The sequence below is a fragment of the Quercus lobata genome, chromosome 7, assembly GCF_001633185.2.
Source record: "Quercus lobata isolate SW786 chromosome 7, ValleyOak3.0 Primary Assembly, whole genome shotgun sequence".
Lineage (NCBI taxonomy): Eukaryota > Viridiplantae > Streptophyta > Magnoliopsida > Fagales > Fagaceae > Quercus > Quercus lobata.
Genome location: NC_044910.1, coordinates 32,576,886 through 32,602,675, shown reverse-complemented (window position 1 = coordinate 32,602,675; position 25,790 = coordinate 32,576,886). Strand labels below are relative to the sequence as shown.

At 35.4% G+C, this 25,790-nt stretch overlaps 3 protein-coding genes across 3 annotated transcripts; 2 read left to right on the top strand and 1 right to left on the bottom strand.

The window, feature by feature from the left end:
• The first annotated feature begins 2,069 nt into the window (after positions 1-2,069).
• Positions 2,070-4,556, top strand: LOC115954220 (U-box domain-containing protein 16). Its single transcript, XM_031072132.1, has one exon. The coding sequence runs from the start codon at positions 2,378-2,380 to the stop codon at positions 4,412-4,414; it is 2,037 nt and encodes a 678-aa protein (XP_030927992.1). The 5' UTR covers positions 2,070-2,377; the 3' UTR covers positions 4,415-4,556.
• Positions 4,557-8,642: 4,086 nt separating this feature from the next.
• Positions 8,643-15,584, bottom strand: LOC115952699. The gene is made up of 5 exons (XM_031069911.1): positions 15,510-15,584; positions 13,362-13,453; positions 10,985-11,372; positions 10,738-10,896; positions 8,643-8,804 (listed from the first exon to the last, which is right to left on the bottom strand). The coding sequence occupies exons 3-5, from the start codon at positions 11,337-11,339 to the stop codon at positions 8,746-8,748; spliced, it is 573 nt and encodes a 190-aa protein (XP_030925771.1). The 5' UTR covers positions 11,340-11,372; positions 13,362-13,453; positions 15,510-15,584; the 3' UTR covers positions 8,643-8,745.
• Positions 15,585-22,625: 7,041 nt separating this feature from the next.
• On the top strand, positions 22,626-24,023 carry LOC115952328 (transcription repressor OFP1). Its single transcript, XM_031069487.1, has one exon. The coding sequence runs from the start codon at positions 22,762-22,764 to the stop codon at positions 23,953-23,955; it is 1,194 nt and encodes a 397-aa protein (XP_030925347.1). The 5' UTR covers positions 22,626-22,761; the 3' UTR covers positions 23,956-24,023.
• Positions 24,024-25,790: the final 1,767 nt, after the last annotated feature.

Here is a 25,790-nt window from a genome sequence, read left to right as displayed (position 1 = left end):
ATTCTACTAATTCCACAGTTTGAACACTTTTTCCCTAAACTCCGAAATACTCTAAACATTCTGCCCATGTTTGTTAAAAAGGTAATAAAGGAACAACCTATTTCGTTGTAGGGAAATTTTAGTTAGTACCTATTATACCACCTAAAAGATACTTTATTATTAAAATATTCTATTAATTCCGCAGTTTGATCCTTTCTTTCTAAACTCCTAAACACTATAAGCATGAGAGTTGTGAATTAAGTGCGACGGTTTTCTTTTCCACATTAGTGGAAGAGCATAACTCGATAAAGAGATAAGATATAATAGTAAACAGAAAGGCAAATTTCATTGTTAATTTGGCAATAGAGGAGAAGCTCTAGTCAGTTATTATTAAAGGTGATGCAATCAATGTAACAGATCCTATAAGCTGCTCTTTGGTTCTTCCCCATTGGTCTATTTCTGATATTGCTTTTTTGTCAAAATCAATTTAGATGATTCTTTCCTATAATTTAATGTACCAGTTCTAATTATTTAGTCAAAGAAAAAAAAAAAACAGTTTTGTTAATGGGTATTTTTAAGAAAATTGTTAATAATCAATTTTAGAAAAATTTTAACACTACATTTCATAGGAAATATAAAAAACTGTCAAAACAATTAACTACTTTTTCTTTTCTCATAAAAATTTCTAAAAATATTTTCTAATCCAATGTCCCGAGTGCATCTAGCAACTTTTTGTAAAAAGAGAGGCGAATCTCAAGTTCACATTATTTATTATCACTTTATGTCGGTACTGCATGAAAAATGCAATTCCATATACTACATTATTTGTGAGACAGCAATGATCATCCATTTGTTGCTCATAAACGCGTATTGTAATGGTAAAGCTCAGGCAAGCACCAAGCCGTTATTGATGATTTAGTTGTACAAGTAAAGCAACTGTGCATGATCAAGCATGGAGTGTATATAAGAAATAGAAATGACTAAAAGCAAAGAACAAGCAACTTTTTTCCTTTTAAGAAAGTCTTTGACTGTTTTGACAACAACCTTTTCCTAATTAATCTGTATTACTAATCATTTTCCCTCTCAAAACAGTAACTTTAACAAGTCGTATTTCAAGCTGTTAAGTGCATATGAGTATGACCATTTAGATAGTGTTTAAACATAAATTTTCAGTTTTTAAACAACATTACACATATTTTCATACTATTTCACTCACGCATATTTTTAAAAAATATAAATAACGTTACTAGAATAATGTTACCAAAACAGCACCTTATTTTCTCAATTTCATAGAAGCTTGTTCAAGTTTAACAACTCAACCATTATAGTTTTCAACAGGACCCAGCAATTTCTGGAAAATTCATTGCAGATTAAATTAAACAAACTATTACAGAATCCCCTAAACCAATTATTATTATCATCATCATTCATTATAAAAATCCCTCATTTTTTTTTAATGTTTTATACAGCCCAAAAGGCGACTTTAAAAAAGGGTAAAGAAAAAGAAAAATATAAAAAAAGCAACTTTCTAATACTACTTTAGCTGGATATGCACAAAAAAGAGAAGGCAACGGCACATAATGCATGAATTTTTAATTGGCATGCGGATGAGTATGACGACCAGAAACCAATTCTACAACAACTATCTACCTACTGTTTAACCTTGAATATTAGTATGATTCTCCTTTTTATTTTTCTATTTTTAATTTTTTGACACAACTTGTAGCTTTGCAATTGCATACCAGTTCATATACAATTTATATTATACAATAATTTACAGTAAAATAAGCAAAGATAACATTTTCCGCAACAAACCAAACAATCAGTATATATTAATAAAGATGATGTTAATGATAATCCTATTAAAAATTATATTATTTTAATCGAAACAAACTATATTAAGTATTATCTTAAGACCCGAGGAATGGTCAATTACTCAAAAAGCTCCGATGATTCTTAAAATAATTGACATAGTGAACATTGAACCAACCAATACACAAACCAATTTAAAAAACCCATAAATAAAATTGGACAAAATCCAAATACTCGTCTTTAAATCTTCTAGTACTAATCACCTGCCGGCGCTTGACATAGCAAAAATCTTGAATTTCCCAAAGCAAAACACAACTTGATCTAGTAAACGGCCTGACCCATCCAAGCCGAACTCAAATACCCAAAAAACAACAACTATAAAAAAAACCAGTCAAATACCAACAAACTTGGCTGACCCATCCCCACATTTAATTCATAGCTTTCCTTTCCTTTTCCATAAAAAACAAACAAAGCCTCCCAAACTTCCTAAACTCTTAAAACTCTCAAGTTTCTTTGATTTCTCTCACACACAAAAAAATTCCACTTCTCAATTCTCAGATAATTCATTTCCCGTAATTCATTTTCCATGGCGATATCTCCAGAAATTTTCCCGCCAAGAAAGCGCCGACCATCGGCGGCATCATTCATATCTCCGAAACTTTCAGACAAGAACCTCGTCCAATCTCTCCACCTATTATCCCAAGAAATCTCAACCTTAAAACCGCTCCAGTTCCTTCATAAGCGGAACTCGCTGTCCCTCATTCGAAAATCGAAGCTCCTCCAAATCCTCTTCGAGGAGTTACTTCGATTTCCGGTCCTGGTTCTCTCTCCCTCGGCCACGCTCTGCTTCGAAGAACTACACGTCGTTTTGCAGCGAGTCAAAACGCTCGTCGAAGACTGCTCCAACTGTAGCAAGATGTGGTTGCTTTCGCAAACCCAGACCGTTTCCAACAATTTCCACGAACTCACCGTGGAGTTATCAACGTTGTTGGATATTTTCCCGATGAAAGAGCTCGATTTGAACGACGACATCGAGGAGCTCGTCGTTTTGATCAGAAAACAGTGCTCCAACAATAAGTCTTACGTGGATCCCAGAGACGACGAGGTTAAACGCGCCGTTTTGGGTTTGCTCGACTCGATCAAGAGCGAGATCGTTCCGGAACAGTCTAAGCTCGCCGAGATTTTCTCCAAGTTGGGGCTTCGTGACGCTTCGAGTTGCAGAGAGGAAATTGAAAATCTCGAAGAAGAGGTTCAGAGTCAGAACCAGAGCGACGAGAAATCGAAATCGGAGGCGATTTCATTGATCGGTCTCGTTCGCTACGCTAAATGTGTGCTGTTCGGAGCTTCGACTCCGGATCCGGATACTCCTCGCCGGAAACCGCCGCCTGAGGCGGTTATTCCGCCGGATTTTCGTTGTCCGATTAGTCTAGATCTGATGCGAGACCCTGTAGTCGTGGCAACAGGACAGACGTACGATCGGGACTCTATCAAGCTTTGGATTGACTCAGGACACGCCACCTGTCCAAAGACAGGTCAGACCCTGGCCCACACTGAGCTTGTACCTAACTTGGGTTTGAAAAATCTGATTGCTATGTGGTGCCGAGAGAAGAAGATTCCATTTGAAGCAAAGGGGAGTAAAGTGAAAGTCAACGGCATTAGAACTAACAAAACGGCATTGGAAGCTGTAAGAATGACAGTGTCGTTTTTGGTTAACAAGTTGTCGGCTTTGGAGTCGATGGAGGCTGCAACCGGTGTCGTTTATGAGCTTCGTGTATTAGCCAAGACTGATCATGATAGCCGATCTGCTATTGCTGAAGCCGAGGCTATTCCTTTGTTGGTACGGTATCTAGCTTCGGATGTTGGATTGAAACATTCGAACCTACAAGTTAATGCTGTGACAACGTTGCTTAACCTATCAATCTTGGAGGAAAACAAGACAAGGATTATGGAAACTGATGGAGCTTTGAACGGCATTATTGAAGTTTTACTTTCGGGTGCCACGTGGGAGGCTAGGGGGAATGCAGCAGCTACGATATTTTCACTCACAGGTGTACAGGCACATAGGAAGAAACTTGGGAGAAAGGCACGTGTCATTAAGGGATTGATGGAGTTGGCGAAAGAGGGGCCCACCAGTTCAAGGAGGGATGCATTGGCAGCAATTTTGAACTTGGCGGGAGAAAGGGAGATAATTGGGAAGTTAATTGAAGGAGGGGTTGTACAAATGAGTATTGAGTTGATGGATAGGTTACCCGAAGAGGCAGTGACTATACTCGAGTCAGTGGTGAAAAGGGGTGGATTTGTTGCAATTGCTGCTGCTTATAGTGCGGTGAAAAAATTGGGTATGGTATTGAGAGATGGATCAGAAAGAGTTCAAGAGAGTGCAGCAGCTACTCTTGTTACTATTTGTCGAAAAGGGGGTTTGGAATTGGTGACAGAGCTTGCTTCTTTGCCCGGGATTGAGAGAACCATATGGGAATTAATGGCAACTGGAACAATGAGGTCCAGAAGGAAAGCCTCTACACTCTTGAGGATCCTCCGGAGATGGAGTGCTGGTTTGGATGTGGATGTAATGGATAGTCATACCACAACTGTGACTTCATCAAGAATAGCAGTACCTAGTTAACAATTGTTGAGAGTTTTTTTTTTTTTCATAAATGTAAAATCTTGTTAAAAGTTTGTTTATTTTTATCTTTTAAAATTTGTTATATGACTTCACAATACAAATTCTTTGAAGTGTGTAATTTTCTTTTAGCAATCATATATTGTATCCCAAAAAAAAAAAAAAAAACCTTCGTCTTATTAATTATCAGTTCTTGATTCCCTCCTAAGGCTTTAAGTCTTTAACAAACAATTGCGCAACGTTTTTTTCAAAGTTAGTCACAAATTATGTAGACTGAGAGGTTCTGAAGCAAAAGCCTAATCTAATTCTTTATTTTGGAATGAAGTTCAAATGGGTTGACAATGTAGAACTAACATCACACAAGTGACACAACAATGTCATTGCCTAAACCAAAAAAAAAAAAAAAAATTAAATTAAATATTCTTTCAAAGTAATGACCAATTGCTATTCTACTTTGCAATGACCCTAATTAAAATTGTGAGTTTATAACCGTAAAATTGTTCTTTATGAAATGTAGGGTCACGATTCGTGGCGGACCGTAACAGTGTCGGGTTCGCACGTAAAACGGCCCTAACAATATCATTTGTAGAGCGTGGGTTTGAAAGGCTAGGCCTTGATCGATAGGCGGTGGGTTTTTCAGGGGGTTCATACAAGGTTAAATGATCGTCACCCCTAGAGTACTTCTCATGGAGGTGGGCTGGGAGGCTCTCGTTTCTTGGCCATTTTTCCCAGCCCCCCTTTTTAGGTTACTTATTTTTCCTTTTATATTTGTCTGCGTTCATTGTCCTTCGTCCACGTATTGGATCAACCTTTCCTAGATTGATACTTGTCCCATCAGCCCATATTCAAAGTCGTTGAGGGTGGTTGTAAAAGCCAAAGAATGCGGCTTTGTCAGGTTCAGAGCATTGAATGGCAGTAAGGGCAGCTTTTCCTGGATATTTTAGATCTTTTTTCCGAGTTTCAGTTTTATACCATTTTTACCCTTCTTTACGAGGGGGAACTTTGGGTCTGCCGAGGACTGAACTACCCTTGACGGTACCCAAAGTCTATTTCGTTGAACTTGGGCTATAATCCTCCTCGGCTTGGCCCATAAATCATTTACACCCTACATGAAATATTTTAAACGAGCACCTCAAATTTGATTGTTGACATTTTGCCATGCTTATTATAATTGATTATATTTTTTAATAATTAACGGTAGGCATTAAATTCCAAGTTTCCAACTCTCTCTTCTCTGTTTATACTTTATATGCACGGACACCCATTGGCAAATAGTTCTTTTTACGCGTCTATATATTATAATAATTAACCTCTTTTATTTTAATATATTTGGTCAATATTTGAGCAAGAGTGCCGAGTAAAAAATTCAACGGGATATGCTGCATGTAACTGCGTGATTCACATTACATATATGCGTAATACATGTGTATGTCCAAAAAGTTAGAAAATCTGATATAAAAGCAAAGTTATAATGTCAAGGTCAAAACTTGTATATAAAGTTCAAACGTGTGCTAGCTTCTACCCAGAAGCTTCAAAAACCAGTCCCTACACGGCTACAGTACACCATCAACACTCTTCCAAATACAAAAAAGGTAGTAAAGTTGTGTGGGAAAAGTGTCTTTGCATTTGCAACTTGCAAGTGATGTGATTTTTAGTTAACTTCCTAGAACCAGACATGAACTTCGCTTTCATCAAAAAAGAAAAAAGAAAAAAAAAAAAAAGACATGAACTTCGCTTTCCACAAAGCAAAACTTTGAATTTTCATCTGAATAGTAGGTGAAAGTATATAGTGTTTTCGAAATACCAGCTGAGCCTCAGATTTGGTGTTTCTTACCCAATAGATAACTGACATCTGTCAAAAAAAAAAAAGCCACATCAGTTTACTCCACAAACCCAAATAAAAAGACAATCTTGCCCCTTTCAAATTCAATTCCCAAAATGAAACCCTGATATTTTTTGAACCCCTGCCACATTACTCTCTCTTTCATACCCAAACTCCCTTCCATTCACAATTGCCTCTTCCATTTTCTTGTTGCCACAATGCTCTTCCCCCACTTACGGCGCGAGTTCTCACAGTCACTGCCAAGTATCACCGGTCCAACGAGACCAGCCTTTTATATCCTCTGAAATCACCTTTACTCTTTTTCTAGCATCACCGTCGGTTTGGAGAACCCGGGCCATTTTCTCACTCACCGATTCCGACGCCCAACGACCCAAAAGGGTAATTTTCCCATTCTATCTGTTTCTTTTCAGTACATTCTCACATCTTCTTTTTCATTTTCTTCTTGTTTTTTTGCAACTACAGATGGGTTTTTCACTTATCACAATTTAAAAAAATAAAAATAAAAATGCGCAAAGGAACATTTTAGTGTGGAAAGGAGATAGATAGGAATACTAAAACCTGAAACATGTTGTATGTTTGATATCTTGAACAAGATATTTATTTCTGATATATATTCCCAGCTTTTATGAAACAAACATTAGGATGTTGAAACTGATCTGTATCTCTTTGAATTTAGCGTTGTTGCTTTAATTATTCCCAAATTTAGTGGATGAAAATTTGTTCTCTTTCTTTGAATTTGTTTTTGATATCATCAGAGTAATTGGAAATTTGTAGCAGCTATGCTTGTTCTCTATATTAGATATGAATGAGCTGCCCTGTTCTCTCCCTAATGAAGCTTGTGTTTTAATTTCATTTGGCGATGTGGAGTCAGTGTCATAGGTCCCCCAAATTGTTTTGATCAAGATATGGGCAATCCAATAGTTTGGCAAGTTTGTTCTTTTGTTCTTCACTAATAGGCTTTATTCATGATAAAATGAAAAACTTATTTGAAATGGCCAAGTTGTAAGTTTCTGATGTACGTTAGTTAGCCATATAGGTTGATTAAGTGTATTAAATACTGTATGAATTGTTAGTTATCATGCACCTAAATGAGAAGTTTTAGTTTTAAAGGTAGATGACTTACCTTGCAGTTGTCATCCTAGATGATAAATATTATTATGTTATCTTGTGTTCATGCTAACAATACCTTTTTGTGTCATAATGTTTTTAGCATTTGTAAAAGGCATGATGATAAAAAATCAGGTACAACAGGTGCAACATCAGCTGCCACACCAGAGTAGCTCAGGCTGCAACATATTGCAGCAGCTAGTGCACCAGAGCAGCACACATAAGCACCAGAGTAGGCAAGGCAATGAAACAGTGCAAGAGCAGATGATATGCAGATTGAAGGATTGGATGAGCATCAAGGGATTGTGTCTTGTGTTACAAAATTGAAGAAGCTCAAGAATAGTATAAATCTTTCTAAACGGCAGAGCAGAAGTGTAGCTTAGTTGTAATTGTACAGTAAACGATATGTAGTTTGTATATAAGTATAGTTAGCTTAGTAAGTCAAGCACGTGTAAGAGTGTTATGTTTGTTAGTCCCTGTTCACATGTGTAGCAATCTGTTAAGTTAGTTACAGAGTTGATCTGGTTCTTTTGGTGTATATATGTACAGATTTGATTCAATGAATAAGATGAGCAAATCATTTTCATCAAAACAAATTTTCTCATAGCATTAAAGGTGAATGTTAGTTATGGATGGTGTGGCCAACTTGTTCAGCTACTTTCATTTCCATTTTACCAATGTTATAAGCCTGAACTCATATTAATAAGTTGGACTTGTTCAGCAACTTCCATTCCATTATACCAATGTTAAAAGAGTGGGTTCATATCAATAAGTAAAGAAAAGTTCACATACATTTGAGATCATTGTAAACTTCAATGGTTATTATCTATCTAAGAATATCATACATAAAAATGAGAGTTTGAACTTGACGTTTCAACCAAATAGCATGACTACCTAATTGGGCAGCCCACTGGATAGCAGCAGCTTCAGCAATGAGAGGAGAGCCAAGATGACACAGCTATTTGCAAATTGTCCAAATAGGAGGACATGTAAAAATATTCATCCACAATTGCCTTATTCAAAGATGAACTTATAGAAATGAACTTTAACATCACATTTAAAAATATTCATCCATTTCATATAGAATCTGTGTTAAACTAGAAGCTACTCAAAATGCAAATATAGAATATAACATGTTTTTGTAGCTTCATTAATTACAAAAGGTATTCAAAAGAGTTTTACAAAAGGTATCAATTATCCAAATTGTTAGATATCCCATCTAAAAAGCAGCTGACTGTGCATTTTGTTATTCAAAAAACTATACAAAAAAGTTCTCCATTATATTCAGAATTTTATGCATATGACCATGTAGTTTCCTATTCAAAAAGCTGTCCAAAAGTTCTCCATTATATTCAGAATCTTGTGCATATGACTGTGCAGTTTGCTAATCAAAAAACTGTCCAAAAAAGTTTTCCAATATATTCAGAATCTTGTGGTTGAGTCCTGGGAAAAAAAAAAAAGTACATGTTAAAAGGCATTTTTTTTCTTCCTAATGTAAAAAGTTTAAGAAACAGAACATGTTAAAAGGCTTTTTTATTTTTCTTTCTAATGTAAAAAGTTTAAAGTGACATAATGTACTTGGCTAAAGGGTGATATTAAATTATTTTCTTGAAGCATTTTTGTATGACTAAACATGGGATTGAACAACTCTGGGGGAAAGGATGATGATTGAACATGTTAGAGATATATATTAGACATATTAGCCCAATGTAATAGGCCCAAGCCCATTCCTGCTTGTACTAGTAGTCTAGGGTTTAGTCGCCTATATATACTCATGTTAGGGTTCATTGTAACACAGGAGGTTATTGTACTACACTCTCAGATAATAAAGATGTAGCCCTTAAGGGATTCCTCCGTGGATGTAGGCCGTCAAGGTTGAACCACGTAACCCTCGTGTTCTTGATGTTCCTATTCTATGCTTCATCTTCCGCATCCACTCTAGCATACACAACATGGACATTTGTCACATTGCTAATATTACTAATTAATATATTTAACATGGTATCAGAGCCAAACTCCATTCTTGGCATCAAACAAATATCTCTCACAGCAAAGAAGATTGACACGTGCATACCACCATCTGAAGTCACACATATTTCTCTGCTGGATCTAGACTCCACGGCATCTCGCAGCCACCATGGCTCTGTGCTGTGTCTAAGGTCCACAAACTCAAGCAAAGCCGTGACTTAACTTATCAGATCTGCGCAACTCCAAGCTTCGCCTGATGAAACCAACACCACAGACGTGCTCCAAGATCTCCCGCGACCAAAACCCAGAAATCCGGTCACCCGAAGCCTTGCCACGCGCCTCCACGCGCGACTGTAGCCTAAGGAAAATCTCCCACGTGCCGCCATTGATTCCTGACTTCTAGATCGTCTGCTAGGCTCACGCGTCGCCCTATCGGCATCCTCGTCCGCCGATTTACGAAACCTGCGAATTCCGGCCCGCATCCGAGATTACACGCGCTCTCACGCGCCTCCATGATTTTGGCATATGCTTCACGCGCCTTCCACGCGCCGGAAACTATAGCTGATGTCATCTGACGTCATCAGCCACGCAAGCACGTCCACGTCAGCGACATGTCATCAGCCACGTCAGCAGTGTCGTCTCGTCAGCACCACGTCACCTTGCTGACCGTTGACCCGGACCGACCCGACCCGGACCACCCGGATCTGACCCGTGAGCAATTTGACTGTTGACTTTGACTCTGGACCAGTTGACTTTGACTTTTTGCGTTGACTTTTGACCAAAAGTCAAAATTTCCAAAAGGGCCTATCTTGCTCAGTTTTTCGCGTAGATTCCGATTTTGGGCTCCGTTTCTGCATTTGAGACTCCGAAATTAGTCAATTGGCACATTCTTCATTATGGTTTCTTCAAAGGCATTCTTCAAGGCATCTCCAAGTGATCTTCTCATGCTTATCCAACCTCAAGTCTTCATCGAGCTTCCGCCTTGAGTTTGAGAGAGGGTGTTAGAGATATATATTAGACATATTAGCCCAATGTAATAGGCCCAAGCCCATTCCTGCTTGTACTAGTAGTCTAGGGTTTAGTCGCCTATATATACTCATGTTAGGGTTCATTGTAACACAGGAGGTTATTGTACTACACTCTCAGATAATAAAGATGTAGCCCTTAAGGGATTCCTCCGTGGATGTAGGCCGTCAAGGTTGAACCACGTAACCCTCGTGTTCTTGATGTTCCTATTCTATGCTTCATCTTCCGCATCCACTCTAGCATACACAACATGGTATAACACATCGTGTTGCTAATATTTAACAGAACACCTCCTAAGAGAAAGAGGAAATAGTAGCATATGGTTAAACTTAACAAGCAAAGATAAGAAAAAAAATGATTAAAATAGTAGTTTTGGACATACCATGTATCATAGAACTAACTTGTGGAGCTTGTGAACTAGTTGCATCTTTTCCACTTCTTCTCATCTTTTCTACTTTAATTTCTTGATTCATTCTTGTAGAGCTAAACATGGGATAAACAATAGACATCTCCGGGGGAATGAATGATGATTGAACATCTCCTAAGAAAAAAAGGATACAATAACAAATGGTTAAACCTAATAAGCAAAGCTAAGAACAAAATGGTTAAAATAGTAGTTTTGAACATACCATGTATCATAGAACTAGCTTGTGGAGCTTGGGAACTAGTTGCATCTTTCACGCTTCTTCTCATCTTTTTCACTTGAATTTCTTGAAGCATAGAAGTAGATTGTGGAGCTTGTGAAGTTGAAGCATCTTTCACCTTTTTTCTTTTCTTTTTCTCCAATTGACATTTTATTCTAGCATTGGTTATCCCTTTCTTTCTCACATGTGGTGGATCAAGGATTGATTTCTCCCCATCTAAGTTTGGTTGCACTTCATCATGTGCAAGATCTTGAGGACATCCTTTACCAACATCTTCCACCCCATTTGTAGCCATCATATACTTTTCAAACTCACGTGATAGCTCTCTTAGATTATCCATAATAAATTTTGTCCCACCATCGGTCAATGAAGCCTTATCAAACATATTATATCCAAAATGAGTTAACATGCTCATATGCAATGTACGACTTGATTTCTTTTTTGGTTGAGAAAAATCATCATAACAACACAATCTCTTTTTTGCATCTTTTGTCCATCTAATTGATATATATGTATTGGGTATTTTTTTCACATTGTTAACAAGAAACACCCTTAAAGCATGGAAACACAACAAGCCCAAAGTCTCAAATAACTTGCAATCAAAGCAATTGGTCAATTCAGACAGATTAAAATGCACAATATATACCCTACTACTCATCTCATTATGTAGTGAATATGTGAAGTTATTCTCATGCTGGTTAGTTTCAATACAACTCAATCCCCCACCTGAATTAAACTCTTCTTCAAACATTTTAAACAAAGAAATAGTATAAACTTTAGTAGCATGACTTAAGATACCTCCATACCTCATTACTTTTGAAGGTATGTCATTCTTACAACGAAAATCTTCATTTATTTCATTTTGGCGCATTTCTACCACTTTTTCCTCAAAAAATTCAACAACTTGGATAAGTGTCATGGATGTTTTCATGATTTGATGAAATACACTATTTGTACTCTCACTCCGTTGGGTAGACTTCATCTTTGCAGAAAAGAAATCTACATTGAAGGCTGGACACCACTTTTCTCGGATTTGGTATAACCTTTTAAGCCATGCATGATCCTTTAAATTATGCTTCTCAATCATGCCATTCCAAGTTGACTCAAACTCCATTTCAGTTAAACATCCATTTAAGCACTTATTAAATATTTGATGGAAATCTGGATTACCATAAAGTCCTGGGAGGTTTTGTTGGGCATTTTTACTAATATGCCATGAACAAAGTCTATGATGAGATTTAGAGAAAACTGCCTTAATAGCATTTTCCATTGCTTGGTCTTGATCTGTAAAAATAGATTTTGGTTGTCGACCTCCCATTGCTGTCAAAAAAGTCTCAAACAACCAAATAAATGAAGCAGTGGTTTCATCTGTTAGAATGGCACAGCCAAATAAAACATTGTTCGAATGATGGTTGATCCCCACAAATGGTGCACATATTAAGTTATACTTATTGGTTCGAAAAGTGGTGTCAAAAACAACAACATCCCCAAAACAATCATAATCTAATTTTGATCTACCATCTCTCCAAAAGAAATTTGCCATTCTATTTTCTTGGTCTACTTGTACTGAATAAAAAAACATTGAATCTTCACTTTGTCTATTTTTAAAATGCTTAATAACACTTTGCCCATCCCCAGCTTCAATCAATTGTTTTCTTTTAGTGTGCAAGAAGTTATGGAAATCTCTTCTAAGGAACCCAACATTATTTGCAACACCAAGCTCCTTTGATAAAAATGAGTAAGACTTTGTTGCTTTTATGCCTGAGCTAACCATTGTCTCAATTATAGTCCCATGAGTACTTAGCACCTTCCTTCCTGACCTCAAATTACACCTCTCTTCTAGACTTGCAAATTCATGATTGTGTTCATCATTGAAGTGTGAAACACTCCAAATACCATTTTTAATATCAAAACGAATCCTAGCTTGACAACCTGTTCTTGTATCTAATTTATTATACTTTTTATAATCACAGGGGTCTTCAAACTCTTTATGACCCTGTTTTGAACAAAAAAATTATTGTTGCCTAAGAACACCATCAGTCTTTCGTGTAACCCCTTTTCGAATGCTAAACCCCTTGTTTAAAGCATACTCATTATAGAGATTATATGCTTCTTCTTCAGAACTCACTTGCATTCCAAGTTTAATAGTATTCACCCAAAATTACATTCTCATGATTTTCACTTTTATCATTGTCACCAGCTGTATCAAGAGCATTTTCTGAAAAATCCATTACTAGTCTAGCCTAATCATGAAAAAGAATGTTGAATGAACAAATTGAATAGGCAGAACTCATAATTTTCCATAATAACACAACTATAGACTTAAACTAAGAAAAGAAAAAGGACAAGAAAGATTAAATACCTCAGCGGAGACTCTTAGAAAGAGACTATTTATTGGAATCAATTCCTTCAGTAAACCCAATAGAACAGAAGCATCACATCCCTGTACCAGTGCTAAATTGAAAGAGATATGAATTAGTTTCAATACCATGTTTCTTCAACTCTTTGTTTCACAAAAGCTAGGATATACATAAAAAATAAACTTCCTATTTAGGCTATCACATATACAACATGTTTTAGTTTCGTATTCCCATTTATCTCATTTTCACCCTCTAATGTGTCTTTGCTTCTTTTCTTTTTTTCTTTTTTTTAAATTTTATTTTGGTGATAAGTAAGTAAAAAAAAACCATCTATATTTGCAAATAAATTAATAAAAAGAAACTAAAAAAACTTTCTCCTTTCCACACTCAAATGTGCCTCTGCCTTTCTTTTTTGGGTGATAACTAATAAGTGAAAAAAACCATTCCGTAGTTGTGAACAAATAAAACTAAAATGAAAAAGAAGATGTGAATAGGTATGAAAGGAAGCAGATGAAAAGAAATATTACCCCTTTGGGGCGGATTCTCAAAATCGACGGTGGACTTGCGATGCAGTGGTTGTGATGCTAGATTTGGGGTTTTCAGAGGATTCAACTTATAGTCTTGTAGGACCTGTGATGCTCGGCAGTGGCTATGTTTGGCAGCAAAATCCTGGTTGAGAGAAAGAACTAGCTATGTTTAGCAACAAAATTCGGAGTTGAGAGAAAGAAAGGAGAAGGAGCACTTGAGAGAGAGAGAAAAGAGAGGGAAAGGGAGCACCTGAGAGACAGAGAAACAAATGGGTTTTGGGAATTTCAGGTTTAGTAAGCGAGGGAAAAGTGGTGCGGTTTGATTTATTTTCAGGGGCAAGATTGTCTTTTTATTTGGGTTTGTGGAGTAAACTAATATGACTTTTTTTTGGACAGATGTCAGTTATCTATTGGGTAAGAAACACCAAATTAGAGGTTGAGCTGGTATTCCGAAAACACTATACACTTTCTCGAATAGTAGACTTTTAAGATACCATATGGTTCAGCTTAAGGGTGGCCATTTGTGTTTGTGGGTCGGGTTCGTATCATGTCAAACTATGAGTATTCGGCTAAATGAGTTGATCCGAACTCGACCTGTTTAGTAAACATGTCAAGAATTCTCAACCCGAGCATGACTTGTTTATTAAATAGGTCAACCCGATCTGACCTGACCCGACCCGACCCGACACGTTTAACTCGTTTAATTGATAAGTCATGTAAAAGTCAAATCAAATAACCTGTTTAATAATCTATTTGATTAATAGGTCATACCTAGCCTATATAATTTTTATTAATTTTCATATATCTAAAATTAAAATACAATTACAACCATAAATATAGTAATAAACATATAAAAACAACCATAAATTAAGCAATAATATAAATAAATAAATAAAACTAATAACTTAATAAGCTAAACAGGTCAGACGGATTTGCATGTTGAACACGAACTCAACCCATTTATTAAACGGGTTAGCTATGTCAACCCGAATATGACCCAAACACATTTAACCTCAACCCGTGACTTGTTTATAAACGGGTTAGTCGTGTCGGGTTTGCGGACCGTGTCAAATTTTGCCACCCCAAGACTTCAGCTTCTAAAAAGAACCTTAGACTAAACAATGTAGAAGAGGAAAGTGTTCTCATATTTTTCTTTTGCTATGAAAGCACAATCAATGAAAGCAAAATTAAGTCTTTCCCGACCTTTTCAGTTTTCACTACTTCTAGGCTCCTATTTATGATCTACTAAAAGTAAACCTCGTTGAATTATCTCCAACAATTTGGATTTGTATTTGTCAATATATGTATTGCACGTTTTTAGCATTGTTTTTAGCGAGCCCTTGATTTTGGATTTAATCAAAGGTATAACAGTGGTCCTTGATTGGAGTCTAATCATGGGTCACCGACCATATAGATGGTCCATTGGTACCTCCCTAGCTACTAAGTACTTAGCGGTTGAAGGATAGGGGAGGGGTTTGGTAGTGATAGGAAATTCTAACCATACAAAAATAAAAAAATCTTAATCATCGGTCCTATGGGTTAACTATCTTGTATATACAATCTTTCTAAGATAAACAACAAAAATTTATGATAATACACTCTTCGATTTTCCTACTAACTCACACGAGGGCGGCAGGTCAGAAGAAATTATTGTAAGAACACTGGCAAATTGTGCATGCTGAAATGTGAGGTAGTAAACAAATTGAATGGTGCAGTGAAATTGTTGTAACTTTAGCTTTATTGGCGTATATATATAATTGTACCAAGATGCCATGCCGAATAAACTACAAAGTTTTTGACCTTTTTTTTTTCACCCAAAGATCATGTTTTGAACTTTTTTTTTTCTACCAATAATTACCCCCCCCCCCCCCCCCAAAAAAAAAAAAAAAAATCTCCTTCACTCTCTCTTTATGTGTGTTTGTTTCTTGAAATAAATAAAAAAGAAAAGAGAAAGAAGAAGGTAATTTGGCCTAAAAATACGTTTTAATAGGCTGACTTAGGAATGCAGTTTAATACACATGTTTGGGCCTCGTATTGCAGTTTTTGAAGGGCTCATTTATTGAATGGGCTCTTTGTCTAATTTTGCCTTTCAGATTTTTTTCTTTTTTTTGAGGAATTTAGACTTGAGGTGGGGATTGTGCATTAAACAAAGAAAGACCATGATGTTGAAGAACCAACTAATAAATCTTTTTTTTTTTTTTTTGATAGGAAACCAACTAATAAATCTAAACAATAGAAAGAAAGATACTTTGTAGATCAAACCCAAAACAACACGCAAATAGAGAATAGAGGAACACCATTGAATTATCTCCAGCAATTTGGGTTTGTATTAATATATTTTGCACGTTTTTAGCATTGGTTATACTCGGTCCTTGATTGTTGCTTTAATCAAGGTATATTAATTTTCCATAATTCAACACTAATCAAGGGTCTCTCTTCCTCTAATCTTCCATTCAAAAATAAAAAAAGGGGTCTCTCTTCCTGAGCCTTCTATTAACAGTTTGCTGTGTTGTATATGGAGTTGGTAGTTAATTGTAGTTATCTTTTCAATCCCTTACTCAACCTTTTCAGTCAAAAAAAAAAAAAAAAAAAATCCCTTACCGTGTCTTAGTTTTTTGAGGTCCTGTAAGCTTTTTGATTATTACCTGTAAGAAAAAAATTAACGGATGTCTTTAGAATAATAGTTAACAATCTATTTTGAGAAAATTTTTATGGGAAAAAAAGAACAATCAATATTTTAACAGTTTTTTCTATTTCCCATAAAAGTGGTGTTAAAATATTCCTAAAATTGAACCCACTTCTAAAATTACTTTCTTACCCATTAGTAATAGCAAGTGTAAGGATAAGGGCCCAAAATTATATATTGGGCATTGGCCTTTGTCCGAAGACGTTGAATGGTTCGAGGAGGGACAAATAGTTATAGGGGGTTCCAATCTAAAGTCTCATAAGAAATGAATGAATGGAAGATGGTCTGAGAAGGAACTCCTCCTCGGATATGATGAATGTAGCTCAAGTATGTATTCCAGTAATTAGGATGACCCTCTTAGAGGCTCCAAGGATAGGGACGTGCCTCATGAACATACGAGAATGAAGGAAACCTAAAAATATCTAAAGGAAAGCTACTACCACCGCATTAAATGCATTGTACCTACTTTTCTGACCACATTTATGTAGAGAATACCCCTAAATAGTGCTGTCTTGGTTACCACCACTCATAGGAAGCCAAAGAGGGTGTCTGATTGGACAGACACTCAAGTAAGGGTTCAAATAATTAACAAGTGTAGGATCAAGATGATCCCAAGGGAGCTATATAATGTGGGAGACCCTCTATGAGAAGAGGATCGAAAATTTCATTAGAGAAAACATTGTAGCAATCTAAATTGCATTTGTACCCAATTGTGATCAACTTATAAAAGTGAGACCTTCGGACTATAAATCCATTGATATCGGGATCTCTTATTTGTGTTTGATTGTCATTTAATTCAGTATTAGCCATTGTCCAACTCATTAAGGCCTAGTTATTTGACCTACTTTCTACAAATTTATTGTACTGGGCTCACTGAGCCAAGATCCTACAACTTGGGCTTGGGCTGTGAAATGGGTCCTTACAGCAAATAATAATATACTACATAAGATTTGTTATGAAAGTGTTGTAAAAATATTGTGAATATAACATTTCTCTTTGTGTATATATAATCTTTATAAGATCATAACAAAAATTCACAATAATTTCATAACACCTCTTTAGTCTCTAACTTGCCTACCATCTCTCACACAAGTCATTAAAAAGAATTTTAAATCGAAAATCGTGGTGGGCTGAGATGTGAAGCAATATAAAAATTGAAGGGTGTTGAGAGAGAGAGAGAGAGAGAGAGAGAGAGAGAGAGAGAGATATTTTATTAAGAACGTTTATTCTTTCTCATTTCCTTTTATTTTAGAGATTAACAAAAGCATGTTAATGGGCTTCCTCGGGAATCCAGTGTAATAAATATTTTTGGGCCTATATATTGCCGTTCATAAATGACTCATTTATAGAATGGGCTAAGTATCTACTTTTGCCACTCACACTTGAGGTGGGTCATTGTGCCTTAAATAGGTTTGCTGCCAATTTAAACTACACATTAAACCTAGAAGACCCACCATATTGAAGAAGCAGCGAAATCTATATAGGTCTATATAGATTATAAACCCGTGTAGGTCTATTTATATAGACGTTTTATTGGTCTATATAGACTTACATGGTAGGTAGATAGTGATTTCGTTTATATATATATATATATATATATAGATTTATTAATTAAGAACCTTTATTTTATTTTATTTTTCCTTTCAAAAATTAAGAAAAACATATATAGTGGATTTTAGTTAACTCAATTGATTGAGTCTCTTATTGTAATAAGAGATTCTTGGCTCGAACCAAAAGTTGTGTTAGGTTCTAAAACTTTAGGAACTAATGTATTAGAACTTCAATTTGTATATGTTGGCAAAACATTTAGTCTAGGTTTAGGCTTGCTCAAAGTTTGGTTTGATGTAAAGTTGGAATCAAGTAATTGCAGGAATTACTATTCAAAATCTGCAAGGCTCGATTGATCGAAAGTTAGACTCGATCGATTGAAAGTTGTGCATCAGTAATTTTCTGCAAAATACTCAAACCAACCCAAGCCCATATGACGAGTAAAGTTAAATGTTTCACTCCAAGTATAAAAGGAAAAACTCTACCTACATTTTAGAGGTCTTTGTTGAGTTGTGTGTTGAATCTTTTGTGAGATCTCAGAAGTGCTTACCTTCAAACACACACATAGAGCTATCAAAATCAAAATTCACATAAAAAACTTGATAATTGCTTTAGTTGCTGCATAAAGAACTTTCAAGAAGATCTAAAACCTTTGAGAGGTGTCTCAAAGTCATAAGTAGGAGAACTTGTGGTTGTTGTAGATCAAGAAAAGAAGTAGTTCGTGGACTCGGAGTTGTCACGTGGTCGTGGTAGTAAGTTTTCTACATGAGGTAGCAATAAGATGTTAGTGGTCTAAGTCTTATTGTACAAATTTCAATTCTTTCATAGTGGATCTGTTTTTACATTGAGGATAGTTAGATTAAATCTTCCTCAGGTTTTTTACCGGTTAGGTTTTCCTAGGTCATCAGATCTGTGTGTTCTTTATTTTCCGCATTATATTTCTTTTACACATATTTGTTTAACCTAGATTTAATTAAAAAACTTGTTAATCAACTTGGCTTAACATTAGATTAAACATATTGTGTTAAGGGTTCTAAAAACTAACAAATTGATCAGTATCTTGACTTAATAATAAAGAGTAATCATCATGAAGCGAACGTCATATATTGAAAAATTATCCTATTTATGAAAAAGAGAAAAAGAAAAAAAATGTATATGGATTTCTTCAGGAATCCAATGTACATATTTTTGGGCCTATATATTTCTTTTTATAAAGGGCTTCTTTAGAAAATGGGCTATTTGTGTAACTCACTTGGGGTGGGGCATTGTGCCTTAATAAATAAGTTGCTACCAATTCAAACTACACACCCTTAACGTATTAAACAAAGAAGACCCATGATTCCCATCAAAAAAAAGAAAAGAAAAAAAGAAGACCCATGATGTTGAAGAACTAGCGAAATCTAAACAATAGAGAGCTAATTTGGAGATCGAAACAAAGCCTACAAAACACGCAAAAGAGATTTCAAAGGTAAAGAAAGTTTGATAATAACATCTCTCTTAACTTCTAGAATTGACATTAACTGGTCTCTGTCTCTTATGGGCTGCCCTGTCTCAATCGTGGCTTATAACATTCTTAAGCCCCAAGTATCATTCTCATTCCAGTCTCATTTTGTGCATTACAGCCATCATATGAGTTTGAAGATGACATACCAAAAACAAAAAACGAGGCTCTTCAAGATCTCTCCGAATCCTCATGTTTCCTTCCTTCCAAAGATGACAGATTGTCGCGGTGCAGAAGGTAAATTTCGCTATCAACAAACATTTGCAAACAAAATTCCTGTAGTTATCAAGTATTCTTGGAATAAACCCCGTAATAAACCATCTCTATTAAAACAAACCACCTAACACAAAAATATAACATAAAACTTTTATTCATGCAGAGTACTACGTTAGCTATACTCCGGAAGTAACTAATAATTTTCCGAATCGAACTTAGCAGAGAAAATGCAACTTACCCAAGTTTAGTTCTTTATCATATAACTCGCACCAAGATACAAACAAATGTCATAAACTACTAGACTAGTACATGTTTTTGGGCTCAAAAAACCATTGATATCATACTGGTCCCCGCTCTAGTTCATCACTAAAGATGAGCAAGTTTGAATGTGGTAGACAGTTGGGGTTCTGATGAAGTTGAAGGGGCTAGGTAGAAGAGGGGAAATGTGTGGCTTGTAGTGCAGAAACGTGGCTAACTAGATTTTTTAACAACAGGAGAATGTCTCATCCATTCAGTTCTCGATCCAGTGCATTTGAATGGTTCTGAGTTCGTTTTCGTATTTTCAACTTTCAATGTCAATATACAAACAAACAGTCCCATGTCCTTCACGCTTTCCATTCAAGTTGATGTGTTTGATGCTTTGTTTTGTTCTGAACCGAACCTTTCTAATATGGTTCTTTTTACAAAGCTGAATTCGTTATTATTGCTCATTTGGTTGAGCGGTAAGATCTAATTAAAGCTTTGCCTTTTTTTTTTTTTTGGGTACAATTGTATTTTTTTAAGCTCAACAAGCTAATGAAAATGATCTCTCCCAAACGAACATCAGTCTTAGCCTTAACATGGCTCACCTACATACTAGAGAGGGTGTATAATCCTCTTAAGAAACTCTTGCTGCCATTGAAGATTACTCTGCTTGAGCACTAAGTATGCAATTAGGAAACTAATTTGAGCCCAAATTGTGCGCTTGTTTTATATATGTCATCTTGTCTAGTTAGAACTCTACTTGAGAAAACTCTGTTAGTGAAAAAAGTGGCAGCTTTTTTTCTCGATCAGGCCTGATCATTCAGTAGTGATCACTTGGCATTTTCTTGCAGACCATATTGATGTAATTTCGGACTAGGTAATTTGTTGAAAGTGACTAAATGTGCAGTTGTACCTAATGAAATTTTAAAAGCCTAGCACAATTATTTAAGCTAAATAAGCAAGTGTAAGGTAAGCACACCTCTAATTTGTTCATCAAGTGAAGCCCCTAAAAGCTGTTTAGTAGGTCCTTCTGGGCCCTTATAGAGCACTCTCACCTTACAAATACGATTCAAATCTAGCCGAGGTAAGTATTACAGCCCTTTACAGAATAGAAAAAGAATAAAAAAGGTTACACCATGCCAAAGCACCCAAATAGTATTTCTCAAAAAATATTTCATCTTGGACGTATATATAATATTGCTGAGTCATGTTGGCAACGAACTCGCACTTCAGAAGTATTTTTTTAGCTGTGTCTTTCTTTCTTTGTACTTTTATTTGTCCTCATAAACTATCCCCTACCCTTCAAAACAAACAGTTTAACCCATAAAAATATACTATGTTAATAGAAGCTATAGAAAGAGACTACTTACTAACCATTTCTCAAATAGAATCATTGTGCATTAGGTAAACCTTTTTTATTTTTATTTTTTATGTCATATGTAGTAGTAGCTGGAAATAGAATTTCCTATAATGCGTTCTGTTTCGTAAACAAATTGCAATTGCATATGTATGCGTGTGTATATACAGTATTAGAAGTTAGAACTCTTGTGCAATATGCCAGTATGTGATATCCATCCCAACTCCCAAGAAATCACCATTGGCATAACAAGAGAGGACTGGAAGTTTTGAAAGAAATGCAGTGGCCAAGAACCAAATAGGGCCCTTTATTTAGGATCCAGCAATGCATGTAAGCCACGTACAGAAAATCGGTTTAGAGCTTAGAGAACTATTGCATTAGCCGTAGTACGAATGTGAACTAGCAGCTGCTCTGAAAAAAATCTGATTATCTGAATTGGTGAACCATTTCCAAGTAGCCGACTAGCACTCACTATCAGTGTTCTAAGGAGTAAACAAAAGGTAATCATTATAAGATAATAAATTTCTGCTCGGTTAGGTAATTAAAGCTGGAAAACAATTGGCTTAAGTCTTAAGTCTTAACCTCCTAACCGACCCAAAAAAACAAAAGAAAAAACAATAATAAAAGAGAGGAAAGTTTTTTTCACAACTTTTTTTATATCATTTTATTACAGCTTTATCGTAATTAATATATGATAAAAATAATGTTTAAAAATATATGAAAGTAATATTGTTCAAATAGTTTTATTAATGTGTATTTTTAAAGTATACATTAGTAAACAATTTAAAAAAAATTTTATGAAAAAAAAAAGAAAAAATGATTTTCTGTTTTGATAATTTTTTAATTTTTCAATAATTATTTTTTTCAAAATAAATGATTAATGTACAATATACTTTAATGTACGATATACTTTTAAGAGCATATAATAACCAATCCCTTCTTAAATTATAATAATTAATAGGCCTTTTTTTTTTTTTTTTTTGATATGCAATTAATAGGCCTATTACAATCATTATAAAAATATAAATTATGTTATTAATTTCTTTTTTGCTCCTTTCGCCAAACGTGGCCCACCCTTCGCCTTTGTGTCCGCTTTTTTTTCCATTGTGGACCCCATTGGTACCTCAAATTCCAAAAGCCTCACTCTCTATTTATCTATGCACTCAAAGGAGATGATTGATAGCTTAAAGTTATCTTCTTTATTTTCATTTCTCACACAAGAGAGGGAGGCAGAGAGAATCATAGACTCATAAGGGATTGTCACTGCCTTTGTATTTTCCTAGCACAGAGAAGGGAGTGTGTGTGGGTGTGGGGGGTGTTTTTGATGGGTAATTACAGGTTCAAGTTGTCAGATATGATGCCTAATGCCTGGTTTTACAAACTCAAAGACATGGGCAAAGGTAGAAACCACAATACCCCTACTACAAAGAAGAAAAAACAACCAACATCATCTTCAGCAACACAATCCTCAAAACCAAAGCAACCCCACCAATACATCCCTAGAAAATCCTACTACTTCACAAGGGACCTTATCCCAACTGATCATAGACTCTATAACTCTCCTATAACTAACCCAAAACCAAAAGCCTCTGACAACCATTTCCATGACCCACCAAGGAAATCTTCCAAACAAAGAGTCAAGAAAAGAACTTTGAGGTCTTCTTCACCTAAGCTTGTCACTTCCTCTGTCTCTGCTGGTTGTAACTGTGGTTCCACGCTTGACTCAATGTGGACCAGATCAGATTCTCCACCTGCGTACTCTTCTTCTTCTTCGCCTTTTGATACCTCACCTGAGACTGAATTTCACGAGCCTGAATTCAGGTCTGACCGTATTCTTGCTACTGAGTCATTGGTGTCATGGTCAAGATCTTGTGCCTGCAATGTTAATTCTAATGCTAATGACATTGTTTTCAACGTGGATGATAAGTCTTTGCCTAGTAAATTCGGAAAGCTAGATGGGTTTGATTCCTTATCCGAGCTTGAACTTGCTCCTATCATAACCAAGCCAGCTAAATTCAATGATATAGAGAAGAAGGAAGAGCCAACAAAGTATAGGAGCAGCGCAGCTAAATTTGAAGAAAGAAATGCACACGGGTCTTTATCGGTAAAGGTCGTGAAGGAAGAGAGACTTACAACGAAAGAGCAGAGAAATAGTCCTGTAAAAAGATTGTCTTTGAATTCTCCAGGAGGAGTCAGGCTTAGAATGAATAATTCTCCAAGAATCGCAAGTAAGAAAATTCAAGCACTCAATCGTAAAAGTGTGTCATCAACCTCAAGTTCAAGCTCAAGGAGGAGTCTTTCAGATAGCTTTGCTGTAGTGAAGTCTTCCTTTGATCCTCAGAGAGATTTCAGGAATTCAATGGTGGAGATGATTGTGGAAAACAACATCAGGGCTTCAAAGGACCTTGAAGACCTTCTTGCTTGTTATCTTTCTTTGAATTCAGATCAATACCATGAGCTTATTATCAAGGTGTTCAAGCAAATCTGGTTTGATCTGACTGACATCCAATTGAAGTAATTTTCTTTGTCTTAAAAAGACTTTTCGTTACATATAGTATTCTAATAAAAGTTTTAGTTCTTAGTTGAGTATTTGAGTAGATAATAATCTCAAAGTTCTAATCTTTAGTGGGATAACACAATGAATTGCACATCGAACTTTAGTCTCATGCGAATTGTATTGAATATGGAATTCTTCTGTAGAATATACCGTGTTTATTTTTTTCTTTTCATTTTCTTAAATAAGTAAAGCTATTTTCATAGATTTATTACAGTTACAAAATTACTGCAAGCAAAGATTGTTAACCATGACAAGTTCAGGATTTCAATTGATGTGATTCTAAAAGTTCAGAATTCAACTTGAAACTAACTTAAGTATCAATTGATACATTTTTAAAAGTTCATAATTCGATTTAAAAGTAATGATAATATAAGATTTAATTTATAACAGTATTAAACTTCTTGATTTAATTTAAAGATTTTGAACCTATAGGATTTAATTTGAAATTGTCCTTATTATAAGTATAGGCTTTAAAATGTAATTTACCCAACAAAATTTTACCATGCCTATGCAAGTGGATTAAAAAGTAAGTTGCATGTTACTTTTGAAGATATGGGTTCTCCTTTTTTTTGTGCATGTATTTTTAAGTGGAGTTTTGTCCTTGTTCTGCAACTCTCAGCAACTAAAGTTCATTCTTTATAGAAGTTGTTTTTATTTCCTTGGTGTTTAGTTCTCTGTCTTCTTCCTAGAAAATAACTAAAGAACTAATTTTATGGCCCCTGAATTTCAGCACTTTCTTGCACCAACACCAATTTAGGATTAGACAAAAATTATATATAAAAGTAAACAATTTAAGGGACCCTCACAAACAATATTCTGACAGAGTTTTCCATCAAATTCAGTATTTCTTGCCCAGAAGAAGATAACTCTTTCAGGACAACTTCAGTTTTTATCTATAAAAAAAGCTAGAGGTGTCTCTCTGGGTAGTATATTCAGCTTTAAGTACTTTCCCTTCCCCTCAGGAGATAAAGATAGAGAGAAGGGAAAAAAGCTGAGTTCAAAACCTTCAAAGATGAAAATTGTTAATTCAAATAACAAAAAGGTAAATTTGAATTTCTGCAAATAGTGTGAAACCCCAATAGCTTTGTACTGTTGCAAAGAGTTTTTCAGAATTGCTAGCTTTGTCTAAAGTTGAAATTTGATGTTAAAGTTACTTCGAACATATCAAAAGCAGTTCGAACTTTCAAACCTTAGATTGTGGACTAAAAGCATTAAGGACTTGGGAGGATCATGCGGCTTATTTTTTACAGGGCTTTCAATTAAATTATAGCCATGTTTATATCAATGACATAACTTTTTTCACAACTTGTAAAGAAGATGATAAATTGTGACGAAACAGTAGCGTTACTTTTACATAACTCGATCATTTGCATTGTTTTTTTAATGTACAAATCTCAATAAGTTAGATCAATAATAGTAAAAAAAAAGATCGAAATTTTCTCTCTAGACTTCATGATTGAAATTTACCTTATGCAAACAGAGAAAGAAAAAGACCTGAATGCCTTATTTAATGTGACAGCATCAGTTTCATATAGTCCTTGTCAAGAAAACACTGATTCTTGTGTCGTCTCTTTCCGGGACAAAGAGTTTCAAGCTTGGCACAACTACCAAATAAAATGAAAATTTTTTGCATTACTTTAATGAAGTTTATTCTAAATACTCCCTAGCTTTACGGTATCAACTACTGTCTTGCTTCTGTTACTAGTTGACTTTGGAGCTACCATATTATAATTACATGTTAATCAAGTTCAGATTTAGCAACAAGCCTAGCTAGTTAATTAAAGACTTTAAATCTC

Excerpts from the sequence above, each read along its gene's own strand:
- LOC115954220 (XM_031072132.1), top strand. The coding sequence starts at position 2,378 with ATGGCGATATCTCCAGAAATTTTCCCGCCAAGAAAGCGCCGACCATCG.
- LOC115952699 (XM_031069911.1), bottom strand. The coding sequence starts at position 11,339 with ATGGATAATCTAAGAGAGCTATCACGTGAGTTTGAAAAGTATATGATG. Across the intron at positions 10,897-10,984 it reads AGCTAGTTCTATGATACATG|GAGATGTTCAATCATCATTC; the intron begins GTATGTTCAAAA and ends TTTTTTTCTTAG. Across the intron at positions 8,805-10,737 it reads AGTTAGTTCTATGATACATG|GACTCAACCACAAGATTCTG; the intron begins GTATGTCCAAAA and ends TTTTTTTCCCAG.
- LOC115952328 (XM_031069487.1), top strand. The coding sequence starts at position 22,762 with ATGGGTAATTACAGGTTCAAGTTGTCAGATATGATGCCTAATGCCTGG.